The sequence below is a fragment of the Lingula anatina genome, chromosome 10 (genome assembly GCF_051362555.1).
Source record: "Lingula anatina isolate TDL-2025a chromosome 10, LinAna3.0, whole genome shotgun sequence".
In the NCBI taxonomy this organism is placed as follows: Eukaryota; Metazoa; Brachiopoda; class Lingulata; order Lingulida; family Lingulidae; genus Lingula; species Lingula anatina.
This window is the reverse complement of record NC_141776.1, coordinates 3,435,058-3,451,601: the sequence shown is the minus strand read 5'-3', so window position 1 is coordinate 3,451,601 and position 16,544 is coordinate 3,435,058. Positions and strand designations below refer to the sequence as shown.

General features: G+C 37.3%; 1 protein-coding gene across 4 annotated transcripts; it reads left to right on the top strand.

Moving 5' to 3' along the window:
- Positions 1-7,326: 7,326 nt before the first annotated feature.
- LOC106170952 (NADPH oxidase 5) lies at positions 7,327-15,542 on the top strand. 4 transcript variants are annotated; one of them, XM_086998090.1, is made up of 12 exons: positions 7,327-7,383; positions 8,631-8,949; positions 9,912-10,103; positions 10,672-10,850; positions 11,272-11,463; positions 12,042-12,174; positions 12,836-13,722; positions 14,088-14,212; positions 14,435-14,522; positions 14,686-14,806; positions 15,024-15,178; positions 15,373-15,542. In XM_086998090.1, the coding sequence occupies exons 1-12, from the start codon at positions 7,342-7,344 to the stop codon at positions 15,505-15,507; spliced, it is 2,568 nt and encodes an 855-aa protein (XP_086854216.1). In that variant the 5' UTR covers positions 7,327-7,341; the 3' UTR covers positions 15,508-15,542. The 4 variants fall into 4 exon arrangements, with proteins under 4 accessions (XP_086854216.1, XP_086854218.1, XP_086854219.1 ...); XM_086998092.1 differs by lacking the exon at positions 7,327-7,383 and adding an exon at positions 7,917-8,090; XM_086998093.1 differs by lacking the exon at positions 7,327-7,383 and adding an exon at positions 7,927-8,090 and having other exon boundaries at positions 8,634-8,949.
- The last annotated feature ends 1,002 nt before the right edge of the window (positions 15,543-16,544 follow it).

The window sequence follows — 16,544 nt, the reverse complement described above, 5'->3', positions numbered from 1 at the left end:
TTTGCATATCTCTTGTTAATGTGATGCTGAATATGTTGGTGCTGTTAGTTAATAAATTTTCTATGATAAGCTGTATCGTTGTATTTGTCAGAGCAGTCAGAGAGAGAGAGAGAGAGAGAGAGAGAGAGAGAGAGAGAGAGAGTGGGGGGGGGGGGCACTAAATAACAGATGTCTCAAATCCATTAATCTATTCAACCTTAGACTAACGTCAAAATTCAAACACGTCCTGTGAACTCAATAACAATGTGCGCTTTTGATTAAATCGTCAATACACCCGAGGAAATAAAGTTTCTCAATAAGGGGCGGCATAGCACGTGGCTTTAAGACCATAGCGTGACCTTCAGGGCGCATAGGTCACCCTCATTTGCTCAGTTCCATCTCACCAAGCAATCGCAATATCGCAATCAAAAACGTGTTAAATTGTATGTGAACCTTTTCTCCGATGTTTTGTCAACGGACACATAACAGGTTTCCGATGCAATGACTCTAGTCAAGACGATGGGATCAAAAGCTGGATATGGTTACAACACACAGATCAAACGTCCCTTGAATCGCTCTGCTGATGATATAGAAAAGATGGCATCGATGATGCTAGGGTCACTGCCCCACTGGGCAGATCACCACTGGTCAGATGGCTTTGTACAGGCCAAATAAACGAATCTGAAGCCTTTGATCAACCGAAAATTTCGGGAGGATTTTTTAAAACCGTGCGCCACCGTAGTAAAAAACATGTTCTAATAGCAACAAACTATGCAAAAATTAGGATAAATAAATAAATAGAAATATAGAAGACCCTGATACAGTTGAAATTTCGCAGTCACGCACTTCTTTCTCTTCTGAATTATTTTTGACAAACCATTTCCTCCGATGACTTCGTTGGCTAAAGAAAATATGTTTAAATTGTAAGCATAACCTTATTTATTTATTTATTTATTTATTTATTTATTTATTTATTTATTTATTTATTTATTTGTGTTAATGTTTGAGTGCGAGTTGCCCTTTCCTTGTCATTTCTAACTGTATTGTCGCCAGGGTCGTTCACTTATTGATTGTTTTTCATAACAAGAACGTTCGTTTTCTTATGTTTGAAGAAAGAAAAAAAATGTGAATGTTAAAATAGGTACTGTAAGTTAACTCGTAATCTCCATATTTCCTCTCTTTTTTGTTCATATATTTATACAATTCTAATGTAATATTTGATTCCAGTTAATCGCTATCATATTGGTGTTCGGGGGGGGGGGGGGGGTCTGTTTTACTTCACAAAATCAATTGGTTATATTTAAACGAAAATCAGTTTAAGCCAGTGTAGTTTTAATTTGTATTATTTTATTTTTTAATTGCACGGTCCCCATGTTGCCTGGTAACCCCCTTCAAAGCGCTGAGGTTGTGATTTGACTTTTTTCCTAAATTTGTTTTTTCCCTCCTCTCCTTTGCAACATTGCTGCTAAGCTGTGGTTGCTCCAAGGATTGTGATACCGGCGACTTACGTCAAAGCAATCGAGCTACTCAAAGTGCAGCGGTACTACTTAGACCAAAGAAAAATACCTTCCTTAACACATGGGAAATGTATTGAAAATTGCATTTATTGTTATTATTATTATCTACAACTACTTTCTCTGTCAAAAAAGACAATAAAAAGTGAATAAACAACCATCATTTTCCCAGTGTATTTGCTTTAATTCACGATCTCAATGGCGGATTTGCACAGACAATGAAAATATGAATAAAATAAATTGCGCTAGTTCAAAGGTGGAGAGAATGCAAGGATGTTTTGCCCCTCCGGCTTTCACGAGTTAAAAGCCCATCTAGTCATCTAGTCAGCAACCATCAAAATGTCTTGAAACACCTTTTTTTCTTGTGTTATTTTGTATCTAAGAATCCGCAATGATTTCATCAATGTCTGCAAATCATTCTTGCGGACATGTGTACCTATAGGCTACTGGTTATCTGTGCATCACTAAACCTTCAATTTTCAGCACTTTTGATTTAATTCACCGCCTTATGTAATGTTTGTGATAATCGTGCGATAGGGTGTAGTCCCGCGATCACGTTGTGTAACAAGAAAGTACGCGTCTGAACTCCTACACGCTCTTTGTCGACATATCACATGCGAATTCGTTCTCGTTGTCGCGTATCAAGGTGACATTTATTTCATAGTAGTAGTCATAAAAAATATAGCTTACTTAGTCTGCAATTACTTCACAGAAAAATAATCCCAGTAAAAATCGTTCTTCCTAACTTTAAAAGATTCTCTGGTGTGTGTAATTAAAAAAAAAAAAAAAAAAAAAAAGACGAACATTGTCATTTATTGTCATTTTTGTGGAATCAAATGACCCATTAATGATTGCAACAAAAATGTGCTATTTTAACATGAAAGCATCTTTTTATTAATCTGCAACAAACGAATTTTAATGGTATAAAAAAAACTAAAGTAAAAACATGGATCAGAATCCACATTCAGTGACTCGTCAATTTTCAACGTTTATTTTCTATACAATGCGTAATACTAATAATAAATGTGATTTTCACAGAATTGATAAATTAACCGATAGATATATAGATGAATAAAGATACCGATTTTCATTCATTTAATACTAATTAACTACAGACACTTCAGTGATGGGTTAACAACATTTTTCATTACTTTTATTATTCATTTGCATTTAAATAGATAATGCACGTATATATTCATTCAATCAACCATTCATTAAGCTAAATCCAAAATCCCTCGCTGACACGGACAACTAACTAGACCAGCTAACTTCCTAAGTTTTGACAACGGCACGTGTATTACACCATTTGCCATTGTGCCGCAGACTGCAGACCGTCTCTTATTATTCAAACTAATTCCGAACAGCATACGCAGAAATTTAAGGTCTGGGAATCTTCTAAAGCTGTATTAGTGTCAGACTTTGGTCAAGGGCATTCTGATTCTGGATTCAAATTGCGCTCTGTTTAAAAAGCGTGAGGGTCAAGCAAGCCCGGGGTACAAGATAAAAAGCGGTCTCATACGAGTAAATGTTTTTGTAAACACACCTGTTTTTACATGCGTTGTCATAGCGTTGTGTGAAATGCTGAAAAATACGACAGGCGGAAGTGATCGTGTTGAGCCCCCTAGAGTACATATGTAAGTGTCCAATACCGCCTAGATACCACTGGTACCAACTGTCGCTGAAATGGCTCGACATGAATTTGATCAGCCGGAGAAGTCTGTTTGTAACTTTAGTACTAGGGTAAGTTACAATTGCTATGTCAGCATTTCAATTATAACGAGTGAGATTCTCTGCCTGATAATAAATAACGCGGAAATAGATTGCATGATTACCGTAGGCTGCCGTAAAGGAGGTAATAAGGTTTTGCTTTACTGGCGTTTTTCTTCAAGAAGGAAATAAAAGGCGGGTTTGGTTTTGTCAATATCATTACATGGTTAAAGTTGTCACGTCAGGTATTAAGAAAAGAAGTCAATTTCGATAAGTTTAAAGGTATAATAACTCTTCGTTTCGGCCAAAAAATGAATTTTCCTGGAGTAAACAACAATTTTCCCATACTTACCAATGGTAAATGAATCCATTTTTACATTCAAAGTTAGTCCCTGGTTTTTTTCTAAAAAGTTTGGTTTTTTGTTAAAATCTCTTAAGAGATTTTAACAGAGTATAGCCATCAATGGAGGTCACGTGGTCTAAAGACAAGCTCAGATATCAGAAAAATAGCTATAACTGCCGTTTTTGTGGTAAAACAGAATATATTACATTTCTATGAGTTATTCACAATGTTTTTATTGTGAAATATAGATCCCATACGAAGAGTTATTATCCCTTTAAGCTTTTAGGTCTATGTATCAGTAGTACAACTGTGGTGGATTACAGTAGAATCACTTGTAGGCTCTGGTTAATTTCTTACTTTAATAATATTAATTTAATAATTCTTAATTTTATTTATTTATTTATTTATTTATTTATTTATTTATTTATTTATTTATTTATTTATTTGTGTGCAACAACTTAATTTATATCGGAATTTGAATAGTATATATCCCCAGTATAAATACTTCGTATTTCGAAACCAAATGATTTTTTTAAGATACGTACTGGGAATGGCATTTGTAATATTATACTTTTTGTAAAAATTATTTATCATTTTAAATGTGTGATATTCTATCAGTCATCAAATTTTACTTTTTAAAAAGAAATGTCACTGATGAAACTATTTTACGTAGATCGATGAAACTATTTTACGTAGATCGATCTAACTCGACGTGAACTCTCGCAGAATAAAATCAGTTTGACAGATTAACACGTCTCCTCTTGTTTCCAACGTATTTGTATAATCATTAGCTTCTCTACATTCTACTCATCGTCGGGAGGAGGGGGGGGGGGTTGGATATATCTACTTAAAACGAAAGATTCATTGGGAATGGACCACAGGAGTATTACCTTGGCAAACCACTATTATAACAATTAGTAGTACCTGTAAATTATAGAAATCCAGAATTAATTTATTGTTGATGATAGTCAATTAAACAGATTTTGTCCATGAAACAGACAGCCAGACGAGAATCCGTGACCCCCACCGCCCCCACCCGCCGCTTCGCCTCATTGTCCGTCACGCTCGTAGGCACTCTATTGCATCATATATATATCGTCGGCGGGCAACGTCCGCAACAACTCGTTGCCCATTATGTTGGTATTGAACAGGTAATAAGTGTCTACAAACACGTGCACGTCATGTGAACTAGACCATGTAAGAAGAAAATTTTTGTTGTCCACCAGTGCGGGAAATCTGTGCAAGATGTTGGGTCCGAATGTACATCCATGGATGACGTCACTGATGACGTCACTGCTGGCGCAGATATAGGGACTTTTCTACAGACCACCTCTTGTATACGGCAAGCCTTTTTTAGAACTTAACACGTCCAAATTCAATGATTTTGATGACTCCAAAGTTTCGCCTATGCATTTCACGTATATACATTGTGAAAACATGTACCAGTCATTTTGACTCAGAAAACGGTCCGTGTTTTGGGCATGCCAAATCCAAAAAAGCTCCCCGTCTCTGCGTCATCAGTGACGTCACTTCATAGATGTATTTTCGGAACGGCCTCATTTTTCAAACGTAAGCATTAAAGGGTTATGATTGTATCTTATATTGATGAATTTTCTTTCTGATGTATTTGTGTTTTATTCGTGTTTTGAGACCTATAAATGATCAAGCTACTGTATATAAATGAGACCGTGCTTGCGTAGCTACCCTTCTGAAGAAACAGTCAGATAAGGCACCTGTTGTAAGCTGTTATTGACGTCCGACATACCCCAGGTGACGTTGGATCTAGTGTTTTTTTGCCATAGCAACATAGCTACACGTACATGTGTACATGTACCCACATTTCGTATTACATGCAATATAGCGATACCAATTTTACAATGGCATTACTACCTTGTTGTGTACCGGTACGACTTGAACCATGTTATCTCTGTGAACTTGTATCTCATTACATACCAAGTAGTACGTACAGATCTAAAGACCAGTTATCATTAAAACCTCTATGCGCAAGGCTAAAACATTTGGGGAAAATTTTGAATACACGGCCCCGTATGAATTGAAGCAGTTGCCGTCAGAAGTAAGGGATATAAGCTCAGCTGATGATTAAAAAATACTGAATACAATTTTTTAAAATAATGATTGAGCATTTTATACTTCACAGAACAATATAATTAGACACGTTTCTTTTTACTTCAAATACCATTACTTTTTATTTAAAAATAATCTTTTGAATTTTGTATTTTATTTGCAAAGTCCACAGAACAAATTTCGTTAGATGTTACACTTTAAATAAATATTTAATTATTTTATTATTAATGAGCATTTGGCAATGTAAATAATAATAATAATAATAATATATAATTATTGACTTGGGTGCGGTCGTACCGACGATCGACTGACCCGAAGCTGGGATAATTGACCGACAGTAAAGGCCGGGTTAGAACTGGCAAAAGAATATAAATAAAGGTCTCATTATATCCAAGCACTTAAGCTCTCCAAGCAGCCCAAACAACGATCTGTCTCGCGGAAGGCGAAAGAATTGTCGCCACTGCTCGCCACTGGTCGCCGGTGCTGCTACAGAGAAGCCAAAGAGAATGCTGTGAGACAGAGCTATGGCGATCATTCAGCGTCCAGGCCACATTTTGATCGTAAAGGGGACGCACAAATGTCGCCTTCAAGATTAAAGGGGACTTAAATTGATTTTACAACTTCCTTAATATCATGAATATTCACAAAAGAACACACACGATGAGTGACGACACTAGGAGGCTTGAGTGTGCGGTACAAGTCCTATGGTTCAATATGTTGATAATTTTCACTCAGATTTTGCGATCATGCGGTTTGTTTTCTGCACCGACAATACATCTCCTTCCGTCTTTTCTCTCTCTCTCTCTCTCTCTCTCTCTCTCTCTCTTCATATGCCGGTACTCGCTCATGAACTCACACAATAACCAAACGGTTCATGTGCACAGCGTGAATTCTTCATGAAGCGAACCTTGAATATTCGTGTGAACCACAGTTTAGTGGACAGTTTACTGAACAGGGCCACATGCGTTATTTCTCAGGTACATGGATATATTCACAATACCTCTTGCTTCTGGTTTAATTAAATTATTTGATTATTTGATTAAAATGATTCAATTAATTATTTGATTTAATAATTCAAATCAACGAATTAATTAATTAACTTATTTATTTATTTCTAATATTTTTAATTTATTTACTTATTTTATTTCACCGATTTGATTTATACGAATGTAACGGTTTATGATCAGTGAATGAATTCCCGTGGTACTAGTAGAACGTCGGTCCATGCAAAACAATGCTCCCTCTTAAGATGTATCTGACATTTTGTATTGCTTGATTACATGATTATCCTTACGTGCAGTACGGCAGATTACGGTATAATTATATGATATAGAACATTTAGTTTAAAATACATGTACCAGTACTATTGGGTCAGCATGCATGTGTCCGGGATATACAAATCAGATTTTATGAACATCACTTTGCTCCGATATTTTAACTTTTACATGCAAACTTGAGTTTTCTTAGACCCAGGACAAATTACCGCAGTTTTCAAAGTAAATAAACATTGTTCATGTTATGTAATAAAGTATAAATGACATTGTTTTAGAAAAACAGTGTAAACCATTTTTCAGTTGATTGCTGATATTTTCTCCGATTTCAAGTATACTTTTCGGTCTTAATATGAGGCCCATGCACTTTCCGTTGTAAAGTGATTATGTGAAGCCGCAGCTCCTCGTGACACATAGAGAGCGTTTGTTGCTATATGTCGTTATGCTCACCTTAGCTCACCTGAAGAAAAATGGGATATTTGAGGTAAGAACTCCACCAGTGCGTGGTGCCCTTAACGGACAATTTGGCCCCTGATGTGTGTAATAATTATACCGTTAGTGAAGTATTGCGGAAGAAAGACTGGGCATATCTCTATATCAAGGGGATATATTTGGCGAACACACTGGTAATTACGGAAGTGTGATCTCAACGACATGTAGTTACCGGTGTAGTGTGCGGCAGTGATCGCGTAGTACTTATCAGAGCGGTTAGGCCCCATTCCCAATATAACCATCGGTCTACGTGGATCGATCCAACACCGAGGGGACTGTCGCTGAATACAATCAGTTTTGCACACTAACACGTCTCCTCCTTGCGTTGAGTAGAATGCAGAAACGCCGGTGATTATACGAGTACGCTGAAAACTAAATGGAGGTGTGCCATTCAGTTTAGCTGATTGCACTCAGGGAAAGTCCCTGCAGATATGGATCGATTTACGTTGACTGGTGGTGTCTTTGTGAATGGGGTCTAAGACTTCAAATGTGAAGTACATGCAGTAACGCACAAAAGCAGCTACTCCTTGTCGAGAAGGGGCGGGCAGGAAATCATTGCATGATAATTGATTTTCGTGTATTCTATCTACATTTTTGTGTCTTATCGTAATTCGTTCTGTAATTTACTGTTATAGGTGCATGTATCTCTGCGCTGTGCCTTAGATAAACCAAACATTAAGAGTTTGTACATTTGTAAAGGTAACACTTACTGGTCTTACAGCGTGATGGATTATTATAAATTTACAGAAATGACTCAGGTTTGACCGGGGCATGCATATAAGATGCTTTTAAGAATCGAAGAATTTAAGGTTTCCAAATGAATCACTTTAAGAAGTCATCAGTTGAGTGTTTGGCGACCATGCCAATATCCAACTTTTCATCACAGCAGATGCATGCTGGTTCGAGTAAGTCCTGCATGTGAGAACAGTGTTGGGTTAATTGTATTGTTTGCACTACTGGTGTGACAGAAAAGAAAGTCCTAGGAAAGGATGTCAGGGGTCCCATAATTATTATACAGGATAGGGTTAGCCGCAGTATTGGGGTTGCTATATGGTATGTGGGACGATTGATTGTCACATTGCTAAGTAACGGACTACGGTTCCTAGCGGACTACCACTCTTGTCACACCGGCATGGTATTACGACATTCAGTTTGCTACCACAGTTGCTGCACTTTATGCATAAATATTGCACACGAAATACGAAGAGTTAAGAGTTAACTTGAATTTCATTTCTCTAGCAGACACAGGCAAATCTACCGCCCAGAAACAACATGGCCTCGGCCCGATCCAAGGGCCGAATAGACACCGGTCACCTGCCTGCTGGAACGTACCATCCAGGGCTGGAGCAGAGAAATCGGAATAATGGGATGAGAGTCGTTCTCGCGACGCCGGAGCCAAGAAGACGGTTCGACATCCAGACCCATCTGCCTTCTGTGTTTTCGGTGTGCGTCTATGTGCTTCTTGTGGGGTCCTTGCTGACCGAGAAATGGTTCGCCTTCGCTGCGGATCATGTCGATGAGGAGTTTACCGGATGGGAGGTTTTGGCAAGGATGTCAGGTGAAAAAATTAAGCTCGTGAATTTTTATCCAGTATTTTTCTGCTGAAATTCATTGTTTACCTGTCTTTTTGTCTTTTTTCACGTATACGTTTTTCTGTTTTGTTTTCTTTCGATACGTCCGTTCTTATCGAAACTATATACCAATGAAAAATATAGGTTTACTGCACCAAAATAAAATAAAATAAAATAAAATAAAATAAAATAAAATAAAATAAAATAAAATAAAATAATTAAAAGAAAAGAAACTCTCCAGATTTTTTATTAGTGTATTTCCGCAATGCCAGTTTAAATATTTTGCATTTCTCCTTTATATTTCGAAATTTTCCCCGTAAGTTATTTTCTTGTATATCAGTAATCTATACTGCGCTTGTGGTGATACAGCACAGTTTATCAGAATCACCGCTCATTCATCTGCAAAACTTAACAATATTTAAACACGAAATGCTACAAACATGATCAATATTTCACATGTTATGTCTTCGTGTGAGTCTGCTTATTTGGAAGCGCGCTAATATTCAGGTTATGACAGCCTTATCTAACCGACCTTGTGATGACGAATTTATAACATGTCCGATGTAATCCTTCTGCTGTTCGCTGCCACCATCGTGACGGCACATTATTAATTTGATAATGTAATCCAAGTTCACAACTCTGATGTAGTTTCATCTTCTAGTTCTGGGTCGCCTGGTTGTAATGCCTCTTTTTTTTCCTCTCACAATTTCAGATGTTTAAAAATAATGAATAAAACATGAAATAAATACAAGAAAATTGAAATAAAAACAAGCAATTCACTGACATAACTAACGCAAACACTTGAGAAGAATTCTACACTGTATCACTATTAGTGTACATCTACAGCACAAACGTTTGCAGAACTACAATGTAGCATCAAGCATAGTGCGCACTGTCTTGTCGACACATTTAAATGCATGTGCATGTACGTTTCTTTATTTATACATAGCACGCTTGATCAACTTCCACGCCTTGCTGGTTCTGCTGATGATGTTGCGTGTGACCATGACATTAATAAGTTCAAGGATACGAATACCATTCTGGATCCCTCTGGACAAACACATCAAGTACCACAAGGTGGCGGGCATGGTGCTGTTAGTCTGCAGTCAACTGCATACTGTTGGACATATTGGCAACGCAGGTAATTATCCTAAATACTTCTAGTCATCAGGAACCGGATTGGCAGGAATGACACTACTGAGATTAGTTGTCCTAGGGGTGGAAAGCCCGGGTCCCATATGATAATTAAGCACAGCTAGGTTAAACTGTTCAAGATACCAACTGTGTGATGTTATTTAATCTCTTCCAATTTTTTTAATAGCAGGCATTAGCCAGAGATATCTTTAATGTGAAAATTGGGTGAAGGGCCAATTTGTGGCCTTGGTAGAAAGTAAGTTTAGCTTAGGGTTACCATACACGGGTCGGTATATGGGTCAAATGTCACCTGTATAAACTCAAAGGAAGCAGACTACGGTTACTTCGGGACAATCTATTCATTTTTGCAGTTACCCCTTCCTTAACTCACGTGTTTTGAGGACGTCATTTTGTGCAATTTAAATAATGTCAGAAACAATAATACGAAACCCAAAAAAGTATTTTCATAATGTTCTTAACCATATGTTCTTTATTACAATAATATCAGCTACGGGTATAAAGCGTCTCACTGGTTCATCAACAGCAAAACAAAATCGTCACGCATTTTGTTTCAGCCTGGGCAGTGACGGAGCATAACCACACACTGGTCGAGTACCTGTTTACGGTACATCCACACCATCACCAAGCCAGCTGGATGGGCGGGACGGCCTACATCTCCGGCTGGGCCCTCCTAGCCATACTCCTGGCCCTTAGTCTGTCCGGTATGCCATGGGTTCGAGCGAAGAATTTTCAGGTTGGTGTTTTTGTTGTGAGATCTCGCGAGAACTAACGTGATGTGGCGCGAATGAGGCTTCTTGTATGCAAGAACAATAGGCAAAGAATACAATTTTATTCATTTATTCAACTGTCTCTTTTTTCTTGATCTTTTTCATTAATAATGCATGTATATATAAATATATTTTTTCTATTTATTATTATTATTTTTATTATTATTATTTTTTTTTTGAGTTGCAAGAAAGGAATGTGCCCTAAGTTTTTTTTCTGTGCCAGTTTATCTTGATTCGTTTTTATCATCATTTCAATAAACCTTTTTGATTTTTTATTTGACTTGTCTTTCCATATTACATATTGACACAAGTCGGGGAGCAAAAAATACACCTTCCTGTTTTTATCAACGAAACACTTTACAGTTAAATTTCTATAATCTTTTTCAGGCATTTTACTTTACGCACCTGTTATATCTACCCTTCATGATCGTCATGTTCATCCACGCGCCGAGTTGCTGGAAATGGATTATAGTGCCTTCCTCCTTATTGGTGATAGAAAAGGTCTATCGGACCAAGGCTGTGAAGCGCCTGGAATATGGGAAGATCTTTATCCAAGAAGGCGTGCTCTTGCCTTCCAAGGTAATAGCGCAATGATTCTGAGGGAAATATGAGTAACAAACACACACACACATACCATATAAAAGGGTGCACACTCACAAACAGATTATGCAACACGTATTTTTATACGTATATGCACATACATGTAACACTCCACAGGTTTTTTATTTCCATGCATACTCATATTTTTTTAAATTTATGTATACATTGTAACAATTATGCAAAATTTTACCTTTCTCTTCAAATATATATTAGAAAAAAAAAACAGATAAAATTAGATGAAGATAAATTTATAAACAAAAAAAAAAAAAAAAAAAAAAACAATAACCCAATAATGATGATAACATAAAACAAGACCTGTATTTTTGTCGTAAGTACGCAAACAACCAAGTGATGTCGTTGAGACGTAATTTCGAAATCGAAATGGATTCGTGACCATCTACTTTACTGCACATGTAACAACTAAGGTAGCCCTAGCTGCCATCGTAACTTTACCGAAACAATCTTCTCATTTCCTCATGGTCGTACACGTACACGTACGTAGCACACGCCTGGCATTTACAGTACTATATTTTATCTTATTTTATTTTATATTACAGGTGACACATCTCGTTATAAAACGCCCGGAGAACTTCAACTTCACCGCTGGCGACTACATCTTTCTAAACATCCCCAAAATAGCTACGTTCGAATGGCATCCGTTTACGATCAGCAGCTCCCCCGAGGACCCGGGTAAGTGTGACGCCATCTGTAGTTTTTTAAGGCTGAAAAATTGTCTTAAACCTACGACTTTTTGTCTCCTTCAATTCTGCAAGGTATCAGTATGTGAAAGTCGGGCTGTATTCTTAGGCATACGGAAAGGATTGAAATTGCCATAGCTTTGACAGAAAAAAATGAAAAAAAAATGTAGCCATATCCTATGATAAAGAGATCAAACTTAAAAATAAGTCATAAATTAGATTTCTTAAAATTACAATCCAAATTTTGCACGACCATGAGACCGTCACTACGCATACACGAATGTCCGTTGTGGTTTACTGGAATAAAACGGCTTTTCGAAAGCATTTGCCAGTCCACGCTAAACTAGGGGAATGAGGCTAATGGTGAAAATGTAGATAGGTTCTAAAAAGTAAAATAGTGTTTTGTTACTATGAAGCATGCCCTTTCAGCTTCCCTCAATAGCTTTAACTTCATTGGCAGCCGCATCAATGTGCGTTCCAGAAGTGAGGATTCTGGGTGAGATCGAGGAATGGAGTGTGGGTGGGTGGAAAGGGCATGGCAAATCTGTTAGACGACAAAGTCTACAATAGGTAATTTATTTAATCTTGTCGTTTATTTCATTTTTTGGGGATTTTTATCTATGCTAAATCGTATGCATATACCTATATTTCAGATCATCTGTGGCTTCACATACGCGCTGTGGGAAGATGGACCAATAAACTATACGAATACTTTGAAGAGAAACGCGAGATAGCCAAAAGGATGAACCTGCCCCACATAAGGAACATCTACGGGGACGTGGACGGGATAGAGGAAGATGCCTCGAGTTTGTCTTCCTTGGAATCCTCCAGTGATGGCCATGGAATCGATAACGTGGCTTTTGAGGCGATTGATGAATCGCGTGAAACAAAGAACAACGCCAAGAACGAAGAAAAATCGCGTCGGAATATTACCCACGGGGTAATCCCGATTATCAAATTTGATTTGCCGGACAAGGGGAATGGTAGCGGATCGGATAACATTTCAGAAAGTGAAAGTGAAACTGAGAATGACATCGGGTTCGAAGACGACACAAATATCGAAGTTGTAACACTTAAAAGTGATACTGGAATGGGTAATGGAAGCTACACGTCCAGCAACTACAGTCTTCAAACCTACTCAGACGAAGACGACGAGTCATTCAACATAAAACAAAGCAGAAGGCTAACATCATTTCGGAATTTTTCGGACAGACTCGGAATACCTGAAAATTTCCGACAGAATTTAAGCGGTGGTGTGCAGAAAAAGGTGCAAAGATCGAAATCTATTGATAATGCACATATCATGAAGACAGAACTCGACCCGTTTGTCCAGATTCCTCCCGGATTTGACCGGAACAGAAGGAAATCCGCGTGCGCATTGAAACTCCCGGAAACAGAAGTTGTGAAACATCTGCAGCGCCGTCTATCGACGTGGCAGGGCATGTCCCATGGGCAAAACTTTGGCCATCTTTCACAAATGCCTTTCATATACAAAATGAATGCTGATGAACATAAACCGTCGATTGACGAAGCACTGGAGGTAAGATGTTTTCCATAAAAGTTCTTCGACTCGTGCAGTTCGACAGTACTTAACTGCGATTAGGCCAGACAAAACTCTTAAGTCGGTTAACGAGCGACGTGTCTCTTTAAAGAGGGTCGGGAAGACGAAAACATTTCTTCATGTTAAACGGAAGCATCTGTGGTACAGGGTCTGCCTGTTTTAATATTTATAGTTAATTTATTATTAACTGCTGTAAATGTTTTCCCGTTAATACAGCTTTGCCGTTTGCCAAAGTATGAATGAAAGTTATTGTTATTAGGTATAAAATATTAACATCTGAATACATACATTTATTTTAAAAGAAACGTTGAACCTTTAAGGTGATTTCGTTCCACTGTTTTCAGGTGTATATCGACGGTGCTTACGGTGCCCCCGCCAGTAATTTCTTCCAAGCCGAGCACGCTGTGATGATAGCGCTGGGCATTGGAGTCACTCCATTCGCCAGTATACTACAGAGCATTATGAGACGGTAATACTTAGCCCCTTAAGGCATGCGATGCTAGTCATTAGCCATTCTTATAGCAAAAGGAAAATCCTGGACATATTATAGCAAAATTTTCCTTCAGGAAATTCGAGTCACAGATATCAGTTTTACCCTCACGAGTGAAATCTACCTGTAACATATCTACTGTAACATTTCTGCTTTTTATGATGTTGAGTTACGAAAAATTAATTTCATTTCTTCATTCAGATATAACACGGCTAAGCACGAATGCCCAAAGTGTACACATTCCTGGATTGACGAAGATCTTTCAGACACGTTGGGGTCGTTGAAAAAAGTAAGTTCACCATTGTGCATTTACATGTATTTATTTTTACAATTTTATGTCCGTTGTACGGTAAAAATTAGTCACCCGAACTGTCACTTGTCACCATGCTGCATCTCCCGCTGAATAAACTTGACACTGAAAATTAACTTTTAGCATATATTACTTTGTGAAGGTGGACTTTTTCTGGATTTCTCGAGGAATTCGGTCGTTTGAATGGTTCAGTGATCTGTTGACGCAGCTGGAGTTGGAACAACTAGAACTGGTGCCTGGCGCGTCCATGGATACATTCTTAGGTAAATAATAATAATAATAATAATAATAATAATAATAACAATAGAACATGTTTGTATCCAAGATTTTCTTTCTTTCTTTATTTATTGGTGGGGGCCGGAGAGGGGGGGGGGGCTCGAGGATATATACATGGCAAAAATGACATAGTATAGACAAAATTGTCGGGATCAGGGTTAGATTCGCGTTTATCCAAAAACATGTATGCCTTAACACTTTCAGATCTCCACATATATAACACAGAGACTGAGAACAATTTTGGTATTCGAGATGCTTTGCTTGCACCCGGGCTGGACCTGGTGAAGCAGAATAACCTGACCGAAGTCATACCCGGACTTTTGACGCAGGCGCAGAGGGGAAGACCGAATTGGAATGCTGTAAGCTAGCTGACGAGCTTTTTTAAACTCAAGATTTCTCTCTCTCTTTATCTCTCTCTCTCTCTCTCATTCTCTGATACTCGGATGCGTTCTTTAAAAAAGTATAACTACATGTACAGTACTCACAGCACTGTATGACGCACAGCCGTAGTATGTATACACTTTACTTATATGTGTGTTGGTTTTAATTTCAGGTCTTCAAAGAAATAAACAATAACCGCAGGGGGCGTGTGACGGTGTATTTCTGCGGACCACGATCGGTAGCTTCTATTGTTAAAGGAAAATGTATAGAATACGGCTTCAGGTTCACCAAGGAAAACTTCGGATAGATTTCTCACGATTGAAATGTTGTAATTCGATGTAATTAATAGTGTCTGCTGTCTGTTTTAGATGGTACATAAGGTGTCTCAAAGATGGTATATTACAAGGCATCATATGGTTTTTATCCTAGAAAACTTAATGAATATTTTATTAATGGCATTCACTTCGGTTTTAACTGTTATAAGCATACGTACATTGTACACCTTATGCTTTAATTTTATAACAGACGTAAAGCTTAAGTTAACATGTTTAGTTTATATTCATTTTTTTATCTATGAGACTATACTTTTGATGTAACTTGGATCTCTTAAAACATTCCAATTAATGGCATTTAATCGATTATCTATGGATTTAAAACTGTGATGGTTATTTTAAAGGTTTATGCTTTATTTTAATGTGTCTTATATAAGATGACATGTTGCCTTATCAAAATATTTCCAGTGATGGTGAACATGTCAATTTTATTCTCGCCAAAACTAAAGCAACATACGTCTACATATGTCAATAAAAATGGTACTTTTCATGAATAATTTTATTATGTATATTTCAGTATTAATTTTAGCAGTCAATCCTGTACTAGGCATTTTACCTACAATAGTAGAATCAACATCTTTTTGTCAAACATGTCTTTTTCACAATCTTTAAAGATGCACAAGTAGCACAGTAATAACGTTTGATATTTATGAAATTTTCAATACAATGTCTATTATAGTTTATTCTCAGAAAATAAGTTACACTACGTTTAAGGGACTTTTCAGTTTAGTTTTAACATCCTTTGTCAACTTTTGTACAGTGGCTGGTCCTCATTAATTTATAATCATTTTATATATCATACTATCTGTGAAGTAAACAGTACACGTGTACGCCTCTCAATTGGTTCACTTATGCTGTCACTTGGTGACTTTCACCCTGGCTCTCTGTATTGCGAAAAAGAATCGAACTGTTCATCTTTCCTATTACATATACACAGTATATATATATATGAATTCAAAATTATTTCTCACTTATAGAGAATATAGAATAGATTTGTACTGGTACAAAATAG